Source organism: Triturus cristatus, chromosome 5_1 (assembly GCF_964204655.1).
Source record: "Triturus cristatus chromosome 5_1, aTriCri1.1, whole genome shotgun sequence".
Classification (NCBI taxonomy): Eukaryota; Metazoa; Chordata; class Amphibia; order Caudata; family Salamandridae; genus Triturus; species Triturus cristatus.
In genome coordinates, this window is record NC_140587.1 from 442,478,939 (window position 1) to 442,505,454 (window position 26,516).

Here is a 26,516-nt window from a genome sequence, read left to right on the forward strand (position 1 = left end):
ATTTTGTAGCTATCGCTGGTATTACTATCGCTTTTGAGATAAGCGTCACTGATAGCGCGCTATCTCAGCAATAAAATACAGCGATAATTATCCTAGCGCTAAGTGCGCTTACGAATAAGTATCGCCCCCTCTTGATGATATCCCCCTTCTTTCTTGGTGTTGCTGACCCTGAAGTGATTCCTCTTCTTTTTTCAACTCCTGTTTTGTTTCAAATTACTTAAGTTAGGTCTTGTGCTTTGAAGGCCAGTGTGTCTGGGTCACTGTAGGCTTGGAGTGTTTCGGCAAAACTTATAAATACCTTTCAGAACCGACTTTGAACAACACCATGCAACTTCAGTCCGGTTCCTCATAACAATTCCAAAAATACTTATATTGTGCTAATTCTGTATATTCAACTTTGGAGCTTTCTACATTGAGGCTTAACTCCTGCAACACTGGCTATGAAACTTCAGCATCACTCGAATCCAGCCATGACCGGTGTTTTCCTTGTTTTTTATTCAGGGTATTGGCTTGAAAGCAGTCTGCCACTAAATGTTGCAAATCTGTGAGAGACTCAAGTTACACACAGAGTATAAATCTACCCATGGATACTGACAATGACACTACATGCAGAACTCAAATGGTATTCTATTCATTAACAAAACAATATGTAAACAACACCAAACAAATAAACCTTCAAGACTTATTCTGCACAGCCTCTACCACCGGTATTCCAAGTCAGTAGCATAGGAAGCATCAAAACTTCATCCCGATACCGCGTGTTCTGTTGCCCAGTGTTGTTTTCCTTCTGGGTCAACTTTTCAATGTTTGAAGAATAATTTCAATTCTGACTGTCCCAGTTACCAACCCCGATGATGGATATGTTGTGAAGTATGGTGAGCTAAGGTTTGACATCACATTGAGTAATCAAATTCTACCGGTTTGTGGAAACCATAAAGTTATTACAGTTGTTTTCCTGAGCCCTGCCACCATATTGCAACGGCAAGGTAGGCATTAGCATGATAATAAACAACATGTATGTGAAGCTGATTACATTTATTTTAACATTTATTAGTGTAGGCCTCGGTTTAAAAATTGCTAAAGTTATTTGCTGCCATCTATCAGTGCACAGTAATTATCTTAACCTACGTTCCACCCGGGTACAGATTGTTTTTTTAAAAATTGTATTTAGAGTCCTGTAGCACTCTGTTCCACTGAGAGGGAATTTTCCCAAGGCCTCACCTCTTTGGATCCCGACGTGATTCTCATAAGAACCTGCCCTTGTATTTAAAATAACAACATTTGTACTAACTTGAGGTGCCTGAAGAGCATCAGGGATGGGAACACATTACACAAATATGAACTGCGAAAAGGTATCGTTCTTTATTTAACGTGATTGGTTCAAACCATGTGAATCTTACAAAAGTATATTGAATGTATGACTTCCTTTATAAAATGAATTATAAACGAAGCCCATTCTTGGGGGTGTTGGGCTCATTCTCCCTTAACTTTTAAGGTGCAGAAACACGTCGGTCTGACCACTAATTTATGCCTTTGGAGGAAAACTATATCTGATTCTACTTATTCGTTGCCTGCATTTTATTCTGAGCTTAATTTATTCCTGATTTATATACTGATTTAAATTATTTAGTCTACTTCAATGATTTTAACCTTTAATAAACCTTCGTTTTTTTTCATCATATTTGTCCCGCCTTCATTGTAAAGCCTAACATGCTTTACAGCTTGCATTGTAATTTGATGACTAGATCCAGTTGAGGAGGAACAAAATCCATGGGGGATTAACACTTTTCCCAGTCCGTCAGAAGCGATTTAAATTGACATGAAGAAGGTATTTTGAGCTTCTAGAATGTGTTTATGGTACAAAAGTACCAGGGCCATTTTTCCACTACCTCAATCGATTAAATACCCCATGGTATGTTTATATCTGTAGCATGCCAATTATGTACACCGTAATACAATGTGACCAATTCCTCATTTATTTGTATCAAAATAAACAACCTGTGTGGCAAAATACAGACACACCAACTTCATTTAACAATGTAACTGAACCTTTGATAATAAAATGTTCAAGATCAATTCACATATTCCACTGGCAACTTATTCCATTTGCAATTTTGATTATGTGCAGTACATTTACTCATCTTTACAAAAACTCATACCCACACCAGTTAGAAAAATTACTGTATAAAGTGTTCATTTGAATTGCATTGACCCTGAGAATAACTCTATACTTGATAGTTTGTAAATATTACAGAAAAATGTAACCAAAGACCTTCCACCTTTTACCTACACTTTAAGAAAAAGGTAAACATTATCTAAAACTCACTCGTACAGTATGTAACAAAACAGATAAAAACGCACATGCATACAAACACTATACATAATGGCTATTTTTAGGAAACTATGCATTTTAAACAGTCAGGCATTTTACAGCAAGGCATTTTGTGATACACAGTATTAAATAGTTTCCAAAATAGTGTCAGAACACGTTTCATGATTGTGTCTTACAAAAAGGATCATCGGTTTGGGAAAAAAACCTTCATTGTCTACACAAAAAAGAAAAAACATTTTGAAAAATTATTAATCTAAAATAGTAGATTTGAGAATAGTCACATCCTCAATAGTTATACTGACGCTGGCAAGGCTGGCGAACAAACAGTCCATTGTGCTTGATTTGCCTGGAGTGGCAATTCCTAGTAAGGTTTTGGCGGCGTAGGCGATTCCTGTTCAGATAAGGCCTTTCATTATGTTCTTTAGCCCACTGTGTGGGATGAAATCTCTTGGCTTGTTCCAGAAAGGTATGATGAGCAGCAAGAGCTGAAATATAGCAACGAATATGTTGGCCCATTTCATTTTTTGCATCCACTCTAAAATGAAAGAAAGGAAACTATATTAAGAACATTGCCTTTAGGAAGAGGGTGCGTAAGTGTTAAACCATTTTGACAATCTTTTGTATCACAAGTGATTATGTTTTTTAATCCAATAAATAGGAAAGTTTATACATATTTTAAGTGTTATGAGCCTAAACAAAAAGCGACTTGGGTACGATCATGTAGGACATCGAATCCCCATTATCAATCAGCGTGCTGCATGAACACACTGCACCCGGAGATGTTCAGCTAAGACAATGGAGGACAGCAGTAAGCTGTAAAACTTACTGACATTTGTGAGACACAGTAAATTGGACTAACCTGCACAAACAAAATCATGAACAACTCTGATGATATGTATGTCTCCAGGATCCAAAGAAATATACTTTGTTCAAGATTCATTGCACAAAATAGAAAAGAGGGCATGGTAAACAATGCAAATGCCCCGCCCCCCAAATAATAATTATATGTATCACAAGAATAACAAACGTTTTCCTAAAGACAAGTTAAAATCAGTGAAGGAAATGGTGCTAGCAGTTGCGTTAAGCAGACAGGGAACATACAAGTAGAAAAATCAGAAAATGGTTACTTACTTGCAGTCATAATTCTGCATTGTATTTGAAATCATAAATTTGAGAATAAGTCCCTGCTGTGTACATGTGGACCCTGGAGCACTATTCATTAATATATTGTCTATTGAAATGTCACACAGGGTGCTAATGCCCATCTGTCCTTATGATGAGCAACACCCTGTAATAGCCTTCCGGATAAGAAGGGGGAAGAAAAATGGTCCCAATCCCTTACTGGCCGTATTATTGAGTGTAGTAAGTGACCCCCATCCCAATTGCGATACAGAATTCCCAAAAGATTGTCAGGACAAATTAAGCAGATAATAGTTCATTCACAGAAAAATTCCACGAGTCGATTGATCATATGCAGTGTTTTATATACAGTTTTTAGAGGTTAAGGCTTCCTCTCTGGAGAGTGGCAAAAATGTGACAGCCAACACGTGTTTCGCCCCTACACGGCCATCCGGCCTGGGGCTATGATTTAGTGCTATGAGGCATTTCGCCATGAATTACAAGCTGACGTGACCGAGAACCGTACTTACTGGGACAGATTGTGTCCCCAACCCGATTACTTACGCCCTGAGAAAGCCCCAGGCCGGATGGTCATGTAGGGGGCGAAACACGTGTTGGCTGTCACATTTTTGCCACTCTCCAGATAGGAAGCCGTAACCTCTAAAAACTGTATATAAAACACTGCATATGATCAATCGACTCATGGAATTTTTCTGTGAATTAACTATTACCCTGTAATAGCCTATCAGGGCCTTTTTTTCCCTGGAAATCCACTGATGAACCCTAATGAGCAGTTTCACACCTACACTTCAGCATCTGAGGTACAAGAAAGGTGTGAAAATGTATGATATAGAAGGAATAAATGCAGACAGACTCACCTTGATCGGTAAGGGAAAAAAAATCTGTTTCTTTAAGAGTCCGGAACCTCACTCTGCCCATGATGCACTGCATTGGCAGTTGCCTCACAGCGCAAGTTCTTTTTTACAGTTACATTGGTGATACATTTGATTTCATATTTGTTTCGCAATGCCCAACCATACCCAGTTGGAGAGGTGGGTGGGTCGTCTATGAATAAGTAACCCTTCCTTCAGCATTGTAGGATCTTCATTGATAGTCATAAACACTAGAATAAAGTAGCAAGCTAATTTTATCAACCAGAAGGTAGCTCTTGGGCAGAAAGAAGAAATCAGAAACAACAAAAATCTTAAGGGGACAGAGTATAGATTGACACAATAGTGTTTCTCTGTTTAAAGAGATTTCTCAGGGTTTCCTGCAGTGTCTTGTGAATGTATAGATCAATTTCCATGTAGCTGCCTTACATATGGCAGCAATTGGTATATTCCTAATCCAAGCGGTCATGGCTGCTTTGTCCTCTGGTAGAATCTGCCCTAGGATTTCCTGGCAAACGTTGGTTTGCTAGTTGGTAGAATAAAGCGATAGATGCTTTTATCCATCTAGTAATAGATTGCCTGGATGTGGCTAGACCTTGTCTGATATAGCCATAGTTACTAAACAGATGCTCCATTTTTCTCAGGTATTTTTTGTCCAGGTAGAAGCAAAGGCATCTTCTTCATATCTAGTGAATGGAAGGCACGCTCTGCATCTGAGGAATGACTTTGAAAGAAAGTAGGCAAGAGTAATAGTTAGATAACCAGAAATTACTTCTGGGAGGAATGTAGGATGTGTTCTCATACCACCAAATTAGAGTGAAAATAGGGTAGGGCTCTACTGCCTATAAAGCTTGCAACTTGCTCACTCTGAGTTGGGATAATGCCAGCTAGCAAAGCTCAATGAGAGATGCTGCAATGTAGCCTCATGTATCTGTTCAAAAGGGGAGCCAATCAGTTTTGATTAAACAATGTTCAACTCCCATGGTTGAGAAGAATGTCTAATTGGAGTGAACTATTTAAGTCCTTCCAAAAAGTCTTTGATGATGGGCATGTTAAAAAATTACAGTTGATTTATATATTTTCTGAAGGCAGTAATAGGGGCCAGATGAAACTTTGTTGATGTGAATTGAAGCTTGGTTTGATCGAAATGAAGGAGATAAGGTGATTTGATTGTGTTAATTAACCTAGCATCATAAGCAGAATATTTCCATTCTATGGAATATCATAGTTGTGTGATGGAATGCTTTGCATCTCTTAATATCTCCATACAGGCTGGTGGAAGATTCAAATGACCATACTGTCGGACTTCAGGAATCATGCTGCCAACTACAATGATGTTTAAAGTAAGATTTTGAATTTACCAGTGAAGACTGGTCAGTAGATCTGGCCTGAATGGAAGTCTCTATGAGGTACCATGGATACTAGCAGAAGGTCAGGCACCCCTACTTTCTTGTCCAACATGGTGCTATTATTATAATTTTTGCTAGATATTTCTGCAGTTTCAGTATTGCTTGGGGGTATTAATGGAATCAGTGGAAAACGTAAAGAAACAAGTCTTGATCATATGGTAAAAAGGGTATTTCTTAGGACATCAGTTCTGGTGGCCTGGATGCATTTGTCATGACCCAGGGTGTCAGCATTTGCTGTTCCAAAGAGGTCTAAGTGTTCCCCACTCTTTGAAGAGGTATTTTAATGCTTTGTCATCCAGAACTCACTTGTGAGTGTCTTTGTAATAACGATGGAGAAAGTCTCCTTGCTGACTCATTGTTCCTGGAATATGAACACTTGTTACTGTCAGTTCCCTGGCCAAGTCCCATTACCAGATTGGTTGTGCTTCCACAGAAAGTGGTCTCCACCTGGTGCCTCCTTTTCTTTTCAGGTAAAGCATGGTAGTGGTGCTGTCTGTTTGAATCTGGATTGTTGATCTTTTTGAGGGATGGTAGAAAAGTCTTGAGGTACAGGTAGACGGCTCCCAAGTCCAGACAGTTTATGTGGTTTGAATTTTCCTTGGATGTCCACTGTTCCTGCACCGTCAAATGTTGTAAATGGGCGCCCCAACAGGGCAGCATCCATCACTTTGATCTGCGATGGTAGATCCCTCTGAAAGGGAACTCCCTTAAGCAATCTTTGTGTCTTGAACCACCATGCTAGAGATTGTCTTGCCGCAGAGGTTAAGATCAATTGGTCTTCCCAGTTGCTCCTCTTAGGACACCACTGGTCCTGTAGGCATTGCTGCAAGGGTTTGAGTGCAACCGTCATCTGGGACAATGTAGATACACGATGCCATATAGCCTAGAAGGGAGGCAATTTTTTTTGCTGCTGGTTGGAGATTTTCTCTAGGAGACAGCATTTGTCCCAAGATAGATGACACTCCCGCCTCTGAAGGAAACACTCTTTTTGTGTGGTGACTAACATTGACCCCAAATAAGATAGTCTTTGCACTCGTGTTGAAACTGATTTTTGATGGTTAACCCCCACATTAGCTCAACCGAGGCCCAAGATGGAAATAGTTTCCAAAAAGATGTACAATCACCCCAAAAGTCTGCTTTGGACTACCAGAGCACTGACTGAGAAACACCCTCAGAATGAAGGTAATTTGTCTGAATGTGCCCCTAGGCCAGAGGTTCCCAACTTTTTCTATGCCCGCACCCCTAGGAAATGTTTGATTTATGTCTCAGTCTTTCTCTGACTGAGCGGATATGCCCTGTTGGATGGCCATCATTGTGTGATCTTGTCAGCCTAGATGGGGTGTTGTTATTCATGGGAGTGTGGAAACTGGGACTGGGGTTTTCCCATGACTGGAGAAGCCTTGATTCTCAAGCGTGCTCCCCTGCTTAGGGGGTCTCTCTCCAGAGTACAGAACCTAAAACAGGGGTTCCCAACCTTTTCTGTGCCCGCAACCCTAGAAAATGTTTGACTCATGTTCGCCCCCCTACAAAAGTGTCGCCAGATTTGTATTATGCATACAGTACATTCTTTCCCTCTTTGTCGCACACCCTAAAATGCCATCTCGCACCCCACCCCCCAGGTTTGGAAACCCTGCCCTAGTCTGTACTGCTCACCTTCTTATAGCACCTAGTTTTGCATGGCGTTTCTGTGCCTCTGAGAAGACATCATGAGGGATTCCGGGACCACCAGAGACAGAATCACTTTCTGGAGTGTATCCCTTGATGCACTCACTTATTTGTTCTTTCATTGCTATACCACCTCAGTTCCAATTGAACACAGCCAGAAAGAATATAAACTGGTGGCTGGAACCCATAATGACCATCTGGTGCCAATAACCAGCGCCGAAAACTGGCAAAAAAGATATGTTATATTATGTGTCCGGATCTGCTCACAATGTCAAGTAGAACCATGTTACAAAAAGATACTAGACATCAAATATGAGGATGAGGATGTAGCCTTACGGCTAGAGCGGTCGACCTCGAAGTTGGGAAACCAGGTTCGAGTCTCGGCATCGACGCTCAACATCCTGTGATTCTGGCCAAATCACATAATCTCCCCGTGCCTAATAAAAATGAATATGCCCGTCTGTAACGAAACTGGTGCTCATGTAAAGCGCTCTGATACCGGATATCTTCGGGTGTAGTTCGCGCTATATAACCCCCCCCCCCCCCCCCAAAAAAAAATAACATATAACCTAGGATTTAACAAGCAATCGATACATGAACAAATTAACCATTATTTTGATGATTGGGGTAAAGACACGCTATGCAGAGGTTGGCCATGCTATCGCCTTTCATGCCACAACATGATACAGGTATACTCTGCATGCAGAGTAATCTTTCGTTGCGAGCCCTTCATGTTCTTAAAAAATTGAACCGTACTTAGTTCTTTTTCAAGAAATAGATGAAGATCTATGTGACATTCTTACCCTGTACTGGCCAAAGGAAAAGCTGGCAACAGCGGCTCTTCCTCATGACTTCCACCTTAACAAGTCATCATTTACTAACGGCTCACTGAATTGGTGAACTGAAAAGCGGAGGTGCTTGCTTCGGGATGCCTCGCATACATTAGGACATCATGGAGAAATTACTGAGATACAGAGTGCACACTTTAGACACAGGACTCACCTTGCAGTAGGAGTATACAATGTGCATGCCATTTTTCTGTGGCCCACCAAAGGCAGCCAATAAAGGGTGGTTGCCGTGTATGTTCAGTAGCCTCATAAGCACTATGACATCATGCTATGAGCCCTCTTGGTCAACTGGTTTGTAGTCTTGCCTGCTGTACCAAAGAGATGGGTGCCCAAGTAGCATGGATAAACAGTGGTTGGGAGGATACAAAAGGATGGGCAGGAGTGGAGAAAGAAGAAAGAGGGGCTTTACAGGATGAGAAATGTTTAGCTCAAAATTACTGGGGGAAGAGATTGGAAATCCTGGGCCAGGTTGAGAGCGACAGCCCTGAAAAAGAAGGTGCAGGCTGCAATCGTCCTAGCCCGACCATCAGCTTTTGGTTAAGGTAAAGACAGATCCTAACATCCTTAACCACTGGTTATCGGGACAGTTTCAAAGAGCTTAGTAAACAGTTTTTGTTTTACATCAGTTTATTGCTAATTTTCTGGGTTTGCCGGGTAGCTTTTTAGCTCTATCGGGACATCGTCACTTAGGAAGATCAACAGTGCATTTATAATCTACTGTTAAATAAAAACTGTGGCTCAATATGTTCACTTCAACTTCCATCTTGGTCCATTGACCCCCTATTGGCAGCACCCTCGAGCTGCATCCATGCTATTGGCAGCACCCTGGCACACTGAGTAAGCATTATGTTAACCACAACAAGAGCTGTTCCTAGTGTAGTGACCACTGTGAAATTATGGTTGACTTGCGAGTATAGGCATCTCACAAAATGTGACGGACTGGTGTCACACACCACCTGGTGTCATGATTCATCATTGACCAGTCCTCGCCCTCTAAAACCTTGGTTTGATAGAAGGCGGGCATACACCTGACGACAGGGGTGCACTTCTAAACTAAGTGGGGGCTCATGAGAAAGTGAGTGAGAATAAAAATCATTATAGTTATCTAATTGTGTTTTTAATGTGACTGGTAACTATAGGATATTAAAATAAATGGACGGTTAATGGGGAAATTATTGTCCCCTAACCGTGGTTTAAGCGGTCTTCATGTTTCTGCCGAAATAGCCCAAGTGGGTCCAGGGCATTCATCAGGACCTAAGTACAAACAAGCATTGGCATAGCCAATAGGTCTCGCCTTTGGGACCTTATAAGTGTTTAGCCATGCAACAGTTGCATAACTAAATACTTATAAGGTCCCAAAAACGAAACCTATTGGCTATGCCAAGCGGCCGTGCGGCCGTGAAAGTGATCCCGATCACAATCAAACAACAACAAAGCGGCCCTGCGGCCGCGAAAGTGAAAGTAATCGCGGTAAACCGCGGTGCGCGCTCCCGCGCACATGCACTGTAGCTCTAGGCTGGCCTGGTAGCACTTTTTGGAGCCCTCGCAATAAGTCTCGCCAGACCAGCGCATGCGCTGGGTCAGGCGAGACCTAAAAAGGGGGGGCTCCGTTCTTACCAACTGGTGGTAGGAAGATACCACTGTGCAGGTGTGACCTGTGTCACTCTCCACTTTAGAAATGGCTTCTAAGTTCAAGCCCTAACTAACAAAACTACTTGCCCCATGGGAGGAGGGGAGAGGAAAACCCCGGATGTCAAACCTGTCTCAAGGGAAGTTCTCTGCGTTGCTCCTAGGTGACTGCTCTCAGTCCTCCCCGATGTTCCTCTCCCCTCCTCCCATGGGGCATGAGGTGAATATTTCCTAGAGACACACTGTTAGAAAAACACACTCCCACACTGGAAGGGTGGTGGTGTTCTCCCAGACATACACTGTGGTAGCTTGGCTCGAGTGGTCAGGAATCAGGCTCCGTGCTAAGCATACGACATACCCAAACAATAACCATGCGTGCATCCGTTCCAAAAACGACTCTACACCGTAAAAATTATGAAAATATCTCTGTGTTTATCTTCTTTTCTCTTAGTTGCTGATTAGATAAATAATAACACAATCACAATATACAAGGCTTTTTAAATAGTGCAGGTCAAATAAATACTGGCTTAATGATTCAATAAATAGGGGTGATCATAAATAATGAAGGCATAAATATAAGTGCAATACATACAGGCAATTAAATATTCTGAGGCAATAAAAACTGTAAACCAATAAATATTGTGCATCAATAAATACTGTGGACCAATAAATACAGTGAAGCAATAAATAGGTTAAATACAATAAATACAGTGCCCCTAATAAATAATTAAAAGCTGACAGTGACACTCATAGAATCAGATCACATTTGAATTCCTAAGGGCTGATTTGGCCCAGGTACAGCTTGTGGGGATGTGGAAGGCTTGAGGGTGTCTACTCCCTGGCTTGGACAAGGCTGAGGCCTAAACTGAGGTAGATCAAGGGGGGAATACCAGAGACCTGGCTCTCGCACTCCACACAACCCCTCTAAATTAGTCTCAGCTCACCCCTGGCACAGTCAGGCTGGTTCCAGCACCTCCCTAGCCCCTTAGAGCAGTCTCTCAGGTCTCCACAGGGCCTTAGGCGCCCTCTACTCCACTTACTGCCCTTTTTCTGATGCTCCGACGCCGCTGGAGTCGTGTCGACGCCGTGAGGCGGTTCCGATTCGATGTCGGCGGCCTCGGCGCAATGTCAGTTCTTGACGACGCCGGTAGGCGGTTCCGGTTTCGATCTCGACCTCCGATTCGATGACGTCGGGCAGTCTTGGCTCGGTGTCGACGTCGGGCGGCTCCGGTCCGATGGCGACCTCGGATTCGATGACGTCGGCCGGCCTTGGCTCGATGTCGACTTCCGGCGGCTCCGGAGTGCGATCTCCACTCCCGACCTCCGGTGCTCCTCTCCTCAGGTTTCCGGCGACTCCGGAGTGCGATCTCCACTCCCGACCTCCGGCACGATTCTCCTCAGGTTCCGGCGACTCCGGAGTGCGATCTCCACTCCCCACCTCCGGCACGCTTCACCTCGGTCTCCGACGACTCCGGAGGGCGGACTTCACTCCTCCGATGACGCCGCTCACTCGACCTCGGGTGACTTCCTCCTCGACCTCTGGTACTCTCTACGACCTCCGTCGGCACCCTCTCTCGACCTCTGGCGGCTCCGGGTACGACGTCTGCTTTTCCAGTCAGCGCCGCTTCTCCACCTCGGGCTCCGGGTCTCAGGCTACTCGACGTCGGACTCCAGGGAAACCAGTTTCCAGGTCAGGATCTTGCTGTTCTCTGTTTCTAAGGCCTGTTCCTGCTGTCCAGGTCCTTAGGATGGTTTTTCTTGCTTCTTCCCACACAGGGCTCCAGGCTGGGCTCAGTCAGTAGGGACTAGTATCAAGGGTGGGTTTATGGACCCCACTCCAGGCACAAGTTTCCACCCCTGCTGCCTCACTCCTTCCTCCTTCAGGTTTCTGCTGCTCACTCTTCACCAGTCAGGTGCCAACTGCCAGATCCAACTGCCAACTCTCTGTCTTAGCTTCCCAACATTCTAAACCGCCTCCAACGGTCACAGGGTTCTGGAATGTTCTGGAAGGTGCTAGTAGGTTCCAGTGGATGCTGGTGATGTCACAGGTGGCCACCATTTTGTGCTCCAGGCCCTCAGACAGAAGTTTCAGGGGTAGCTAAAATGGCTCCCTGAATCTGCAGCAACACGAAAAAGTCTGGTGGTTCCCAAAAAGGAAAAATTCAAACAGGGTTTGAGGCAAAAGTGGGACAAAATAAATAATGATGAGGAGGGACCACCCAAAGGGCTGACAGGTCTAACACACACGCAGATGTTGTGGTAATGCAATGTTTGGTTTGATGTTCCTGACAGACAATCGATGAAAAGATCTCCAGCCACGATGATGGTAAAGTACTTCCAGGAGAAGAGGTAACCTGGAAATTAGGTCAGTCATGGGCAAGTATGAATGTGAAACAGAGAAAGCGCTCAGTCTTTGCAACTTCTGTGGTAGGGACATTGGCTAAATCAAAGCAACTCTGGTTTCGCTTGCCATAGGTGTTGTGCCAGTGATGACTTCTTAGTGTACCAGTGAAGTACTTGTTCCACGTACTCCATCCAGTAAGGCCTAAAGTCATGTCTACTCTGGATGCCAGGATCAGCTCTAAAGCGAACCTGTGTACCATTTACTATTTACCTTTGTATAGCATTAAAGACCAGGGAGGATATTTTATGTGTTCAGTAGTGTTGGTATTTTTGGGCTTTTGTGGGCGACTGTGGGGCTGTTGACACTTTCACTTATGTTGGGCAAATCATGGTAATTTGCACTTTTTTGATGTGTTACTTCCGAGTGCAGAAGTTGGTGTTAATATTATGTGTGGGGGAGATGGCAAGATCACATCTATACATCAGATCAAATGGACAGCCGATCAATTAAGAAAAGACATCATTTAAAAAAAACGGATTGAGGGTAGGGAGGGGAGCGGTCGGCCTTCATACAGCGGGTAGACATTAATATCCTCTAAAAAGTAGTTCATCAACAGTGAAAAAGGCTAGTGAATGAGGACATATTAACATTTATGTAAGAAAAGCCACACTCCAGACAAAATGAAGTACGGTAGTATTGTCTGTATTTTCATGACCTCTTCTAGGAACAATCTTGTCTAGGCACTGTATGCTTCGAAATGCAAAGTAACTCACCCCATTTGAGAAACCGATATGGACCGACACTGGTGATATACAATTAATTTCTCAAACACACCTGATCATATGGCTTTGTGTGACCCGCAAGTACCACGAAGATTGGAGAATGATCCGAATGAGTGTTGCACCATTTTCTTTCACTAAACCAACATTATAGCTGGGTTGTTTTGTGTAAGAAAAGAGCGCACCTTCCAAATCCAAATGGAAATGTACTGAAGTGAACTAATTGTTAATATAAAGGGTAAAATGTCAATTCAGGCCTTAAGATAAAGACCGCTCCTGAAAAAGAGGAACAAGAAACAAGAGGTGCCTTACACTTAGGTCTCAACTAAAACACAGTGCTTCCTGAATAATTAATGGACTTCATTGCACATGCAGGGTAGAACTACTATGAAAGGCAACAGAACACTAACTTTACTGCCCAGGTACGGGACTGATGGACCCCACTCGGTCTGCATATTTAATAAGGGTATTCACTAAGATAAAAGGGACTACATCAGGAAAGGCCAACTAGGGCCTAGCTACTAAATCATACATTTGTGATTTGCAAAGGAGTTTGTAGCTGCTCTCATGTTCAAAGAACAGAACTTTAATCTGGAGGAACATGGCTGTAGGATTAAGAAAATAAGCGCAATCTTTTACTGTTTGCACGGATGGATAAAATAAACCTGGCCACAAACTCTTGGCTGCCATTACATTATTCTCACCCATAAGACTTCAATATAAATTGCGGACTGTATTTTAAAGCTCATCTAGAAAACAAACTGTCTACATCATGGTTATCCTTTCTTTTCAAGGTTACTTGCTTGCCTGTAACCCATGGACACAGGACCTCTGACAGGGTGCTACGCACGTGCAATAAGCATCTTTGTTTGGCAGGAAACACTGAAGATGACAGATCTCGTGCTTGTCAAGTTCGTTGCATCACATGAGAGCGACAACAAGTGTACCAATGTACAGTTTAGTGTATGGGGTGAGCAGCTGCATGGAAATAAACCGAGATCGCATATATATTTCATCACAGCTGCCATGCCGCTACGACTCTGTCTGGAAAGATTGGCGTTGGCTTAAATGTAAATTATAGGGCTCATTTTGTACTGACGACACCGGTGAACAGTGGCATCCCAATTCCTAATCGAACACTGGTGGAAGCAGACTGGAAAAAGGCCCATGTAAAACATTTAATAATAACTAAAGATACAAGTGAAATAGATCAAGAGGTATATGATGTCCTTTAATAACCAATGGTGTTCGGCAAAGACCCTGTCATGACACAGAGAACGAAATTGTCATAAATAAAAACACACCCTGCCTAGAGCACTGGAATCCTTCCCAAAAAACTAATCACACCTACTGACATCACCGTAAAAGGTACAACTCAACCAAACTATGAGACGCCCATCGCAGAAGGAACAACAACAACCATATTCTAAGCAAAACAATACCTGTGCAACTGAAAACAATATTTAATTATAAGGCACGCGCTCGCCATTGCTTGATAAACATGGAGAAATTACCTCAATTTGCTTGGGTTAGGACAGGACGCTGGCTCGCAGTTCGTCTCCTGTGCGTTGCGGCAAGGTTTGGGGCAGGCATAGACGGACATGCTGGGATGTTCAATCAGAAGGTTCTCCATGGGGCTAGTCTCCACCGTGAGAGTGGTTAATCCACCTGCAGTGAAACATGGAGGAGGGGTAACAAACCAGCTCTCCTCCAGAGGGCAGTGTTCAAACTGGATAAAACAGGATTCAGTGGCATCGGCCAGGCACTCGAACGACGATGAACAGGAAAAAATGGGCGTAAAGTCAGCAGTGGATGAGGTTTCAATTTCCGCTTCCTCTGTTGCGCAATGAGTGCAAGTGTCTACCCAGTAACATTGGTCATGTCACCACAACAGTCCAGATGAAAATGTTTTAGGTTCACCAGCAGAAACGAAAAAAAGATGAGGGAGGGAGGAAACAAACAACACAATTACAAAAGTACAGTGCCAACACACAAATACACACAAGCTTCATCAACAGGCCCGTTTCAGGACAAATTGTACAACACAAGAGCATCACGTGCAGTTTTGGAAAGGGCAATGGTTCATAACTGGTACAGTGCCAACACAGACACCAAGAATTACTTGAGTTGAGTACCTTTACATAAAGAGCATTTTTGCAAAGTCAGATACAACAGTGGAAAAAGAAAAACAATTAACAAGGTGCAATCTAGTACCCTAACGCCATAGGATACTCTGCTCAAAACAACTTGAGGCAGGACATTACACTGCCTCGACACACACAAAAAGCTAAGCGGCCACAAGATGCAATGCATGCCCACAGCTATACCTGCTCCTACACACCACACCTTTACCGCTCACTTCTGAACGGGGGTGAGAAAGGAGGAGGAAAGACCCACTTGTAGAACCATGAGAATAAATGATTGGAGACGGGTTTTAGTAACAGAAGAGAGACTATGTTAAGGATTATTTATACAGTGCACACAACAAACCCACTTGTATACAGTTGCTTGAGTAAGAGGCGTCATAAGCAAACTTAATGGCATTCTCATTGACCACAGAAGTACAAAGCACTGGTTCGCCATGCAACAATCTCTAAATGTGAGCGAAAGGGATCTGCGCTGGAGCTCAGGTAATTCAAATCAAAGGCCAAATAGAGTATCAAATGTTACTACTCGTAACTGAGACCACAAAAAGTGATAGATGGAAATATTCAAATCCGTCATTTGTTTGCTTGTCATTGCCATTACAACGGGAACCAATAATATGTAAATCATTTTTGGTCCTGACCCAACCCTATGCCTGAAAGTAATGAGTAACTTGCACAATCCCCCCCCCCCCCTTATTCTGGCTGTTTTCCATTCCCTAGTCGTGGTAGCAAAAGGAATATGAAGCAAAGAGAGCTGGAAGGATGAATACTGTATAAATTTAGCCAGGCATCACGTTTTAAAAGGCTCTTTTGACAAATAAACACGCGCTTCGGTTTACACCCGAAGTATGTTTGGGAAAGGAATTTTGCGTGGCCCTTTGTGCTGTTTCGTGAATCTCTGGAACAGGTACAAAGGACCTTATTTAGAGTTTGGCAAACAGGGTACTTTGCCACAAACACAAACTTTGCCACACGCAGTACCATGTCCGTCAAACACCCGGTCTTCCCACTCTAACAGGAACCGTAGTTTCTGCCAAAGGGCCCCTGCTGGATCAGTCATTAGAAACCGGAGACCAGCTGCCTGGCTGAAATCGGGCCATCAGTCAAAGTACCTCACGGGCGGGTCATCCAAAGAGACGTGGGGGTGTTGACCCCCGGACCTCCCCACTGCATCACGGCAGTCCAGCGAGATGACCTGACGCGGTCTCTACGGAACTGCGCATGTCTGATTGGCCTGCGTTTTCACTGCGGCCAGCCTGATATACCGTAGTTCAGCCTTCTGCAATCAACAGCTGAAAGGCAGCTGAGATGCAGAGGCACAGCCCCATTGGTGTCCAACAGAGCACTGTGTTTGCCTGCCCCAGCCAATCCTAGCACTGCTCTTCTACTGTTTAGCATTGCAAGCATTGCATTTAGCATTGCAAGCAGCAAATGCTTGGATTGGCTAGATGGTACGCTCCAGCAAGCAGTGAGAGGCCGGGGGAACTTGAGGAGTGTTTGCTGTCGTACGTGTGCTGCAGATCATCATTCAAGGTAAGTTTTATTTTAAAATTTTCTTGGAATTTTTTGTGTGCCTCACAACTTTTAAAATGTATCAGCTGCCACTGATTCCTCATACTAGCTTAACTGTTTATGGCAGATGTGTCTACATTGGTTTCATTTTCTATTCCTGCACTGAACATGGCACCTGCACGGAAAGCTTCAGTGCCTTCAGAGGGCTCTGCTCAAGGCACATTGATCACCATGCAGACAGATCTCGAACTACGGTGAGCTGTAGTCTGCCAGCACAGAGGTGTACATCCCTCCACTGATGAGTCCCGAATGGAGTACAGCCCACCAAAGAAAAAATAAGCCCCAAAGTTCTTAAACCCAACAAACTAGATCATTGTTCTTTCCAGGACATAAACCGAGAATTTAGCACAATATTTCGCGTAGCAAAATAGGATTAAAAACAAACTTCGCACCTCGAAATGAAGGGTCGTCCACAGAAGCGGATGCATTGATACCATAAACAAATAAAAAGCAGAGGAGCGGACCGAACACCTTAGATGATTTGATGTAAAACACACGACCACATTAAACATCCAAAATATTCTTAGCACCATTAAAGGAAAAGCCCTCAAAAGAAGACATGGTAGAGAAAAACTTTGGTAGATATAGAAAAATAAGACGGCCGTGGCGGTGAAAGATGGAGGGATCAAAAGTACCAACATGCTATAGAAAATAATTTATTGTTCTGAAGAAGTAAGTCTTAAAGATCAAGAACTGGGTGGGTGGGAAGATTGACAACAATATAGGTCGCCCTTCAAGTCAAATTTGTAGATGCACAGGAAGACCTATTTTTAGTTTTCCTTGAGGATCCCTCACTGGAGGAATTATGGGAAAGTTCAGAAGGTTTCTTGATCGAAGGGGTGCAAAGAATGAAGTATTCAGGAATATACCTCAAGTCCCAACCCCTTGCCATGACATATTAGAGTCATATCATAGCAGTTGCATCAATGAAGCCTTACTTGCAAAGCTTACCTATAAAATCCACTAGAATCCATTCATCATCTTCTTTTTCGCTGAATTCTGGCTCTTGGCTTGATACATTTTCATGTTCTCCCATAAACATATTATTAAGTCTCTGAAACATTGTTAAGGCAAGATGAAAACTTTGGCAGAAAACTCTGGATCTCCCGTTCCAGAGGCCGTGAAATCCCAGACGCAGATATGAACCAAGTGGCAAAAACACAAGGTTAAAGTGCATAGATGTGCTCCAGGTTCAGGTACGGAATATAAACACCTGCAAGAAATTAAGAAGTCATTGAGAACCTGTTTCAATTGGTAGCGAGTAATAAAAACAAGCAAGATTTAGTTACATAAATTGAGACCACGCAAATTAAAGCAAAATGGGTGCTTAGATCATTTAACTAAGTAGTTAAAATACAAGGGCGAAACTACAAGTCATATAATTCAACACATGTTTTTCTTAGTGGTTAAGTCACTCAAATGTTAGGAGTAATGTAAATGTAAGGAGTTTTGCAGGATGCTATCTTTACTGAAAATCCTTCCTGACTGGATTCTATAGGCGTGGTCTGGTTTAATGTACCACTCTTTCTACTGTGGTTGAATGCGAAAAATTACTGCGCTACCCAGTGGCGTAGGAAGGGTGGTGCGGGCCGCCCTGGGTGTCATGTCATCACTGAGTCGGGGGGGGGGGGGGGGTGACAAAATGGCAAAAATATGTGTTTTAAACACATATTTTTGCCATTTTGTCAAGCCGAGGGTGACAAGAAATCTTCCGCACCGGGCACCACCTGACCTTGCTATGCCACTGGCGCTATCTTCCATTCACCCAAGTCACTTTTCCATTTTCCCTGGAATTTATCGTGTTTTCCATTTACTTCATGTTAGCCTAGAGGTGTTGTGTTAATTACTCTGTGCTATGTTGCTTTTCAGTCGGTTTACCCCTCGACATTGCTGCTGGGCAATGTACCGTGACAACACTTTTGCATAATTTCATTCTGAGAATATACTGCAAATAAATTCTGTTTATGAGTACACATTTCTAAAAACACAACCATTCGTAAATCACTCTTGGGTGACTAAAAGAATGTTTAAAAATGAACACACACACACACACACACCAAGTCTTACAAAACTAAACAAAGGCAGGTCAAGTAAGGTGGATAAAAATCTGGTACAAACTACAAAGTGAAACAACTTATTTCAGATGCAGCACCCATCTATAAATCTATATATAAGATGCTTTCATTTGTCAATTGTCTAAATAAAGTTAATGAACACACCTTTCTTGCACAGAAAATCTGGTACTACTGCCAAGAACCTCAAAAAAAGCTCTTGGGGCTGACTTCAGTCCAACTGATAGAACCGTATACTGGCACTGTTACTTTCTCAGCCCTGAAAAAGTAAGACGTTTCTGTGGTTGGCACACATGGGTTCATGAAATTGAGCACCTTGAAGACCTAAAGCACACATCCACTCATCTTCCTGTAAACGTGGGAAGGTATGATGAACAGCCATCATTGTGAATTTCTTCTTCTTAACCCATCTGTTCTTATTTTTGAGGTCTACAATACGACAACATTCCTGCTTGGGTCCGGTCTTTTAATTAGAAAATAAAGGGGGGCAGACATCTCTCGTCCACAGATGTTTTGGAACAAGCTATATTGCTTTTTAGGTCGAGGCTAGAGCCAGCGTGCACGCGCTGCTCTGTTCGACTTGTGGCGGAGTAGCGAATAGAAGCCCTGCCCACTCTCCGCCCATATTTGCCATTGACTTGTGTCATATGTCCTAAATGCTGGCTTCTGATTCATATATAGGCTTGTTAGTTCTTCCCTAGTACCGCCTCCTCTTAATTGGTCACCTCCCATGGCGACTGGCCCCTTTACTTCAGTTGTTACACGGTACGTGTTATTTAGAACGTGAGTACTATTTTCTTTAATGAGGTTCTCCTACTGCAGGCACGACATGCTTTGATGCCTTCTTTACCCCCCTCCCTCCAAGCGTTGAGATATGGAAATTACTCTACACTGAATACTTTAACACTGAACTGTTGTGAGATGCCTTGTGACCTGGAATGAGAGCACCGGTGACCTCAAGATGCTGCCTAATCATCTCCGGGAGTGGCAGAAGCAGAATCATAGGAGTGAGAACTGGACACTTTCCCTTTGAGGTAGATGCAGAAAGAGACAATCTTCTCTACCAATCTCACTCTTTTAGCACTAAGGCGGGACACCACGCCTGTCCCTCTCAATACTGTATGACATCTTCATGCAGATGTTGTAGTCCTTGGTATAGTGAGGGTCAAGAAGAAAAAGAAAGAAACATGAGGGTCATTCCGGGACATTTTTCCCCTACAGGATGGACATTTGTTAAAAAGAGCTGACATGGTGGCTCCCGACAAAAGGGAGATTAAATACCTTAGCGGAAAAAAACATGCGCATACAAATGGTTAAACAATGCAAACAAATAAGAACGGACACTAAAAACCACAAAGAGATAGCTTTCGGTATCCAAAATTAGCTTCAAAGAAAGCAGAGCTGTTTGACTCATTCTCACAGAGCGGAAAAAGACAGTTTGACTAACTGGCGCCCCCCGCTGGACACAGTGGAACTAAGCTGCTTTCCAAGATTCTTAAAGAAGAAGGGTCCTTTTTCAACATTTAATAGTATTTGAACACACAGACAACATTTCGGCTTCTTTTTTTTATGACACTGTTTTTAAGTAATGTATCGGCCAATTGTACTATGAGCAGTAAAACTGCTAAACTGAAAAGAATGTTGCATATGTTTTCAAACATTAAAAAAAAGTGAAGAGATGTGTTACGCCATCTCACATATGAGGAAATATTATTTTTTTGTATCGATATCAGAAGAATCCCGTGGTGAAAAGCTATGAGGTTACACTGTTGTAGCGTCTGCGCGCTACAACTGTTGAAGAAACCACTTGATGGCAAGGTTATCAGTGTTTATTCTTACTTGTTTCACAACCATTGTGAAGCAAATTGGCATCAACGGACGTGTCAAAATTCGCAACTCTGCAACGAATGAAGAAACTAAGTTCCAACGGCATGGCCTAGACTGGACAAGAAAATAACTCAAGTATGTACCAGGAACACATCAGTGGGAAGTCAAAACAGAACCTTAGCAAAGGTTAGAGACTGAAGACACAACGCAGATCTTGATTAAAGGCACGGGCGGCTCCCACAACGAGGGAGAAAAAGCTTCAAGTATGGCAATCAAGACTTTCATCTTCCACAGAATTACATCTATTGGGAAATCATGGCAATATGTACCAACATGCTCAAATCAGTAGCGTAACGCAAGAGGACCGGACCTCCGTGCAGATGTGAGGAGATGCCCGAGTGCCACATATCTTCATTGGTCTTGGGCTCACAGGGGGCACCCAGAAAGGACTGGACACCCCCCTCCCAGGGCTGCCTGCGCCCGTCCTCCTCCTAGGTCCTGCGTTACACCCTTGGCTTGAAATACGAAGTTCGGTATATGAAATGGACACCTCTTAATTTCTGGTTATCGCCATCTCTCTGATAACGTAATCGTCCCGTGGCCCTATTTTACCACTTCTGGTGTTGTTTCCGCTCCTGAGGGAAGAAATCCAGTGTATATTACAGCATGCCGTAAAGAATACCGGAGCGTGGTACACGTTATGGGCTGTAGCAATCGGTAGAAGTGCACAGAGGACGAGCCCTATTATTTGCTCCACATCACACCCGACATTTAACGTGCAAATGTATTCGGTAAGGCGGATCTGGCCGCTTTACATTGCCTTAGGGTATGTATGTCCTTCTTGGTCACCTCCTCTTTGTCCCTACAGGGGACGTGGTCATGGCAATGAAGGGCGTAGCTTTACGCAGAGTGAAGGGTGTGGGCGTGGCTTCGGGTGTGGGCGTGGCTAAACTTGTAAACAGAAGCGGCAGCCGGTGCAGTAATCCGACACCGCCGGCTCGGAACGTCACCAGGCGCTGAGCAGGGGGATCCTGAGGACGGTTGCGGCATACTGCGCACCCACAATCTCTAGGACAGCCGACAACACACTGCACGACTACCTCAAACCGGACTAGTTATATCGCCGCCTTTATTCTGGGAGCAGTCCACGAATCACAAACGGAAAAGACACTTAAGAGTAGCTTCGTCCAAGCGTCTGTTTCATCTCTGCGTGACTACGCCCTCCGGGTCTAGAAGCAGTAGCATCCGGGAGGGCGTACGCTGTGTTGAGGGATCGAGGAACCTGTCTGCTCTGCTTACGGCTCAACAGTTGAGAAGGGAGTGACAGGCAACATCTCCAGTGGTCTTGCCTTTTGTTCCTCTTCTCAGCCGATCGCCCGTATTGCTTTTCATCCATGTATGGATGACTTGTTTTTCTGAGATGAGTACTTTTATAAACCACCAAAGCTTTAAAAAAAAGAGAACCTCACTCACCCGAACACTCTTTTGAAAATAACCGTAGCTATTCCAGATCACACAGTGTGTGTCCCCAGGGTGGGCTCTGCCCGCTTGGGGTTGAGGTAGATGTGGACCGTTGAATATGTGCATCGAGGGTGGCTTGGGCGTCGCGCGGTTCCTTCTTGTCCCAGCCGTTGGGCCCGTACCGTAGAGCTCGCGCTCGCTCCGTCTCTTTTTTCGAGTCTGATCTTTCAGACTTCGGGTCCCAACTGATTCTTTTGTTGTTGTCAGAAAACAGTTTTCAACAGCTGATCGAGGAGACGTCATAGAGAGATCGCCACCAGCCAATGGGAGCAGACTTGGGAGGTCGGACTTGAAGTTGGCAGAAGCTGTCGCCGAGGCACGTGACTTCTTGGTGGGTTCGGGGAAGACACGCAGCAGGGGGAAGATTTCTAGAGACCAATTGGCACCTGTTGCGCGATACTTGCGTCATATTGGTCGCCATCTTTCAGTCAGGCACTAAGAACCTCCCAGTTCACATTATAGACCAATTTAGACAGGTGGATTCAATTTTCTCCTTTCTGACGCCTCGCTATTTTGGCTGGACTCCTCCCAGTATGAGCTGGGATGCACTCTAAATATTCATGTGTTAATCCGGTTCAGACAAGTCCAGGCAACACAACGCAGAGCAGGGGCTGTTAAAATCCCTGGAGAGAAACTCGACTGAAACATGATGATCTAGTGTCGCCTTTCAAATGGTAATATTTTACTCATGAAAACCGAGCGGTGGTTTCTCGGTAGGTGCAAGTTATGTGTCAGACTAAAACTTTCTAGAAAACGTTTCTGAGCCTCGTTGCGAGTTGAAACTTGGGTGATGCAGTACATCGGATACAATTGATACTGTAAGGGTCACCAGAAACCCATAAAATGTATTTTTACTGGAAAGTTTGAGTAAAACTATGTTCTGACATTCGAAACGAGGATACAGTGGTAGCAACCCTACTGTCAGCGAAAAGACTACCTTGGAACTAAAACGCTGGCGTACAAAACTGACGAGTTTGAGGTTTAAAAACATGTTTTACTGAATGGTTAATATGTTTGTATATTACACTTTCTGTAAACTCGGTCGGTAGGGTATCTGCTGGAGACTGAAAAAGAAGTATTAATTAGGTCGCAGTCTACAAATTGTGGCTCATCAAACACGTGAAGGGGATTGAAGCCCGCTCGTTGCTTACCGTTAATTGGCTTTCCTTATCCCTCTGATTTGCCTGCTTTTTATTTGTGTTCCAGTTGTTCAATCTTGCTTTTGTCCCTGTCACTTTACTTCTCTTTTGATTGATTGCCTTCACTGCTCTCTAGTCTTGCTTTTCAATAAAACTAATGGGCGTTTGCTTCCTTGTGGACATTTTGAAAGCTTCCCTGGGAATGGATACGGACCATTTCTTACCATTGGCTTTGTTGTTTGGCACTCCACGCAATGCTTTCTGTTTGCTGGCTTTATTTGTTTTTGGCTGTCCAGCGTGTCTTTTTCCCTACTGTGGTGCATTGCCAGCTTAACATTGCTCCTTGTATTCTTCAATGATTGCTTGCTTTCTGTTAACAGGCCTTTTAACTTTTGTTCTTATCTTGTCATATTTGCTGTGTATTCAAAGACAGAGATCAAATGGCAGACTCTGTTTTCCGAGGGAGCTTGGTGTTTTACTTTTCTTTCTCTGACTTTAAATTGACAGGATTTATGTGACAATCCTGCTGGGTACCCTTGTGAGAGGAAAGGCTGTGGAATATTATTTTTTCTAGCACACAACAACATTTAAATGCCTGTAAATGAACTGTGCAAATATTTTAGCCTATATCAGTATTAGGAAAGCACAAATGTAATGGTAATTTCAATTGAAAATATGTTGTCTCTAATGGCAATGCGCTACCACACCATACTCCTTTCTATGCAACTCCATTCTACAAGACTCTACGCTAGTCCACTCCACTCTACGCCAGTCTACTCTACATCACTTCACTCCAATCTACACCACTCCATTCTGCACCACTCTGCTCTACGTTGCTCTATGACACTCTATGCCACTTTGTACCACTTCACTCTAGGCCGCTCTACTCTATGGCACTCCACAACACTCCATGATACTCCACTCTAACACCCTACTCTATTCCACTCTAGTCCCCTCTGTGAGACTCTGACACTTTACTCCCCTCCATGCCACTCCCCTCCATGCCACTCCACAACTCTTTACTCTACACTACTTTGCACCACTCCACAGGACTCCACTCCATCTATTCTATGGCACTCCACTGTGCACCATTCTGACACTTTACTCCAATCATTGCTACGCCACACTACGCCCCACCACTCTGCGTCACTCTACTCCACTCTATGCAATCTCACTCTATGCCAATCTACTCTACTCTGCTGCACAACACTTGACGCTCCTCCACTCTACGACACTCCATGCTGTGCCACTTCCCTCTACTTCTTTCTTCTGTACTACTCCACGGCCCCCACTCTACGACACTCTATGCCCTTCACTTTATTCAGCTATTTCACACTCTACACCGCTCCACTCTGTGCCACTACACTCTATGATTCTTCACTATGAAACTCTACTTCTTTCCACTCTACGGCAGTCCACTCTAGGACACTCTACGGCACCTCACTGTAAGGCACGCTACAACCCCCACTCTGTTACTCCATGACACTGTGCACCCCTCCACAGCACTGTACAACACTTTACTATACTCTATACCACTCCAATCTTTGGCGTACCACAACACTCCACTCAACTTTTTGTAGTTTTATATAGGGAAAACTCGACCCGAAGGTTGTGGAGCGCTTTACATGAGCACCAGTTACATTACACAAGGACAAATTCATTTTTTAAAGTGTTTTGCCCAAAATCCTCAGGATGTTGACCCAACACAGAGACCCAAACCTGGTTCCCCAGTTCCAAAGTCGGCAGCTCTAGCTGTTACACCACATTTTACACCACATCCTTGCCATCATAGAAGTAATCAAAAACTGACTCAATCTATGTTTCTTTCAATCACATTGCTAACCAACATTTCCATCGCCATGAAATTCCATTGTCTCATGTGGGTGTGTGGTAGTTGGTATGTCTTGCTTTCTCTAGTGAGCCGCCAGTTTCGGTTTCGCAACCCGTAGGCCGTTCCAAAGTAGGATTCTATCGGCTTTAGTCTGATAGTGCAGTTCAGGTGTTCTCACCTCCAATATAATCAGTCAACTAGTTTGAGATGGAGTCCCCAGAATAGCTTGAAGTTCAACTGATACCTCTGACCAGTAGGGCTCCACTGTTCCTTGTTCTCCCTGCTTCTTGGCCTGTGCTCTAGTCATCACAGACACATTCACAGAGATTCCAGGTATGGCTGCATGAGTCCTCAACTCAACTTCAGCCCATGCTAACGTTTCCAAATCATTGCCCATAAGACACCCTACAGGAGTATTAGAGGATATTACCGTAACCTTTTTAGGGCCATTAACTACCCCCCCCCCCACCCACCAGCTGAGATTGATCACTGCCAGGGTGTGGCTATTAGTGATATTGTCTGCGTTGGTTACTTGGTAAGTGTGCCCTAGTAAGTATTGCTCAGGTGACACCAGTTTTTTCAGCCACCATTGTGACACTGGCACCTGGGTCCCTGTACGCTTCTGCTTACATACCATTGATGAGGGGGAACTGCCTGTATTTCCTCATATTAGGAGGCCAGGCAGCCAAAGTAGGAAGGTCAGTGCCACCTCTTAATATCAGGACAGCCTGAGTAACTTCTCTTACTAGGTCAGAGCTCACTGTTGTGCCCAAGGTGAACTCAGCTACACCCTGTGGAGGTTTATTGCTACTAGTGCCACTGGTAGGAGCACTAGGGGGGTAGTAGCTGTCTTTTTGCCTTTCTAAGGACAAATTGGATCATTTTTCCTATGGCCTTTTTGCTTACAAACAACGCACCAATGAGGTTTGTTGCTAGTGGAAGAGAAGGATTGTGATCCACCTCCAGAAGGCAGATTTTGGCAGACCTGAAGAAGATTATTTCTTGTTATCTTTAAATTTCTCCCCATCTTGCCCTTGGGCCTTTTTCTGGTCACCTCAACTTGAGACTTATTACTCACACTGTTGGGAACCCATTTGTTTGTCTTCTTTCCATATTCGTGGGGAGAGGTCAGATAAGAGTCTACCAGGTAGTGGTGCTGTTTTTCAGACACACAGTGTTAAAAGGTGGTTCTCACCCACAGTGAACTCAGGATGTAAGAGACTGCATGGGGATTTTACTGGTGTTCCCCTGGCTTGACCAGGCCACTGCGCAGCAGCTGGAGTAAGGGACACCGGTCTGGTTACATGCAGACACATGTGTACATGCGTGTGCACACGTGTACGGGCTGCGCAGGGGAGATTCCTAGCGTGCGCAGTCCAGGAGCAGCTACAA

The 26,516-nt window shown here is 43.9% G+C and overlaps 1 protein-coding gene and 1 long non-coding RNA gene across 3 annotated transcripts in view; one reads left to right on the forward strand and one right to left on the reverse strand.

Moving 5' to 3' along the window:
* LOC146831025 (uncharacterized) overlaps positions 1 to 26,516 on the forward strand; it is a 226,232-nt gene that overhangs the window by 20,783 nt on the left and 178,933 nt on the right. Inside the window, exon 2 of one of the 2 annotated variants that reach the window (XR_014961515.1) lies at positions 5,613 to 5,684. This is a non-coding gene — a long non-coding RNA (uncharacterized LOC146831025). Of the gene's footprint in view, positions 1 to 5,612; positions 5,685 to 22,478; positions 22,829 to 26,516 lie in introns of those variants that run through there. The other variant, XR_014961514.1, reaches the window with a different exon arrangement.
* TP53INP1 (tumor protein p53 inducible nuclear protein 1) lies at positions 1,961 to 22,420 on the reverse strand. The gene is made up of 4 exons (XM_085605234.1): positions 22,107 to 22,420; positions 17,686 to 17,947; positions 14,530 to 14,875; positions 1,961 to 2,867 (listed from the first exon to the last, which is right to left on the reverse strand). Exons 2-4 carry the CDS (start codon positions 17,909 to 17,911, stop codon positions 2,618 to 2,620), a joined length of 822 nt encoding a protein of 273 aa, XP_085461360.1. The 5' UTR covers positions 17,912 to 17,947; positions 22,107 to 22,420; the 3' UTR covers positions 1,961 to 2,617.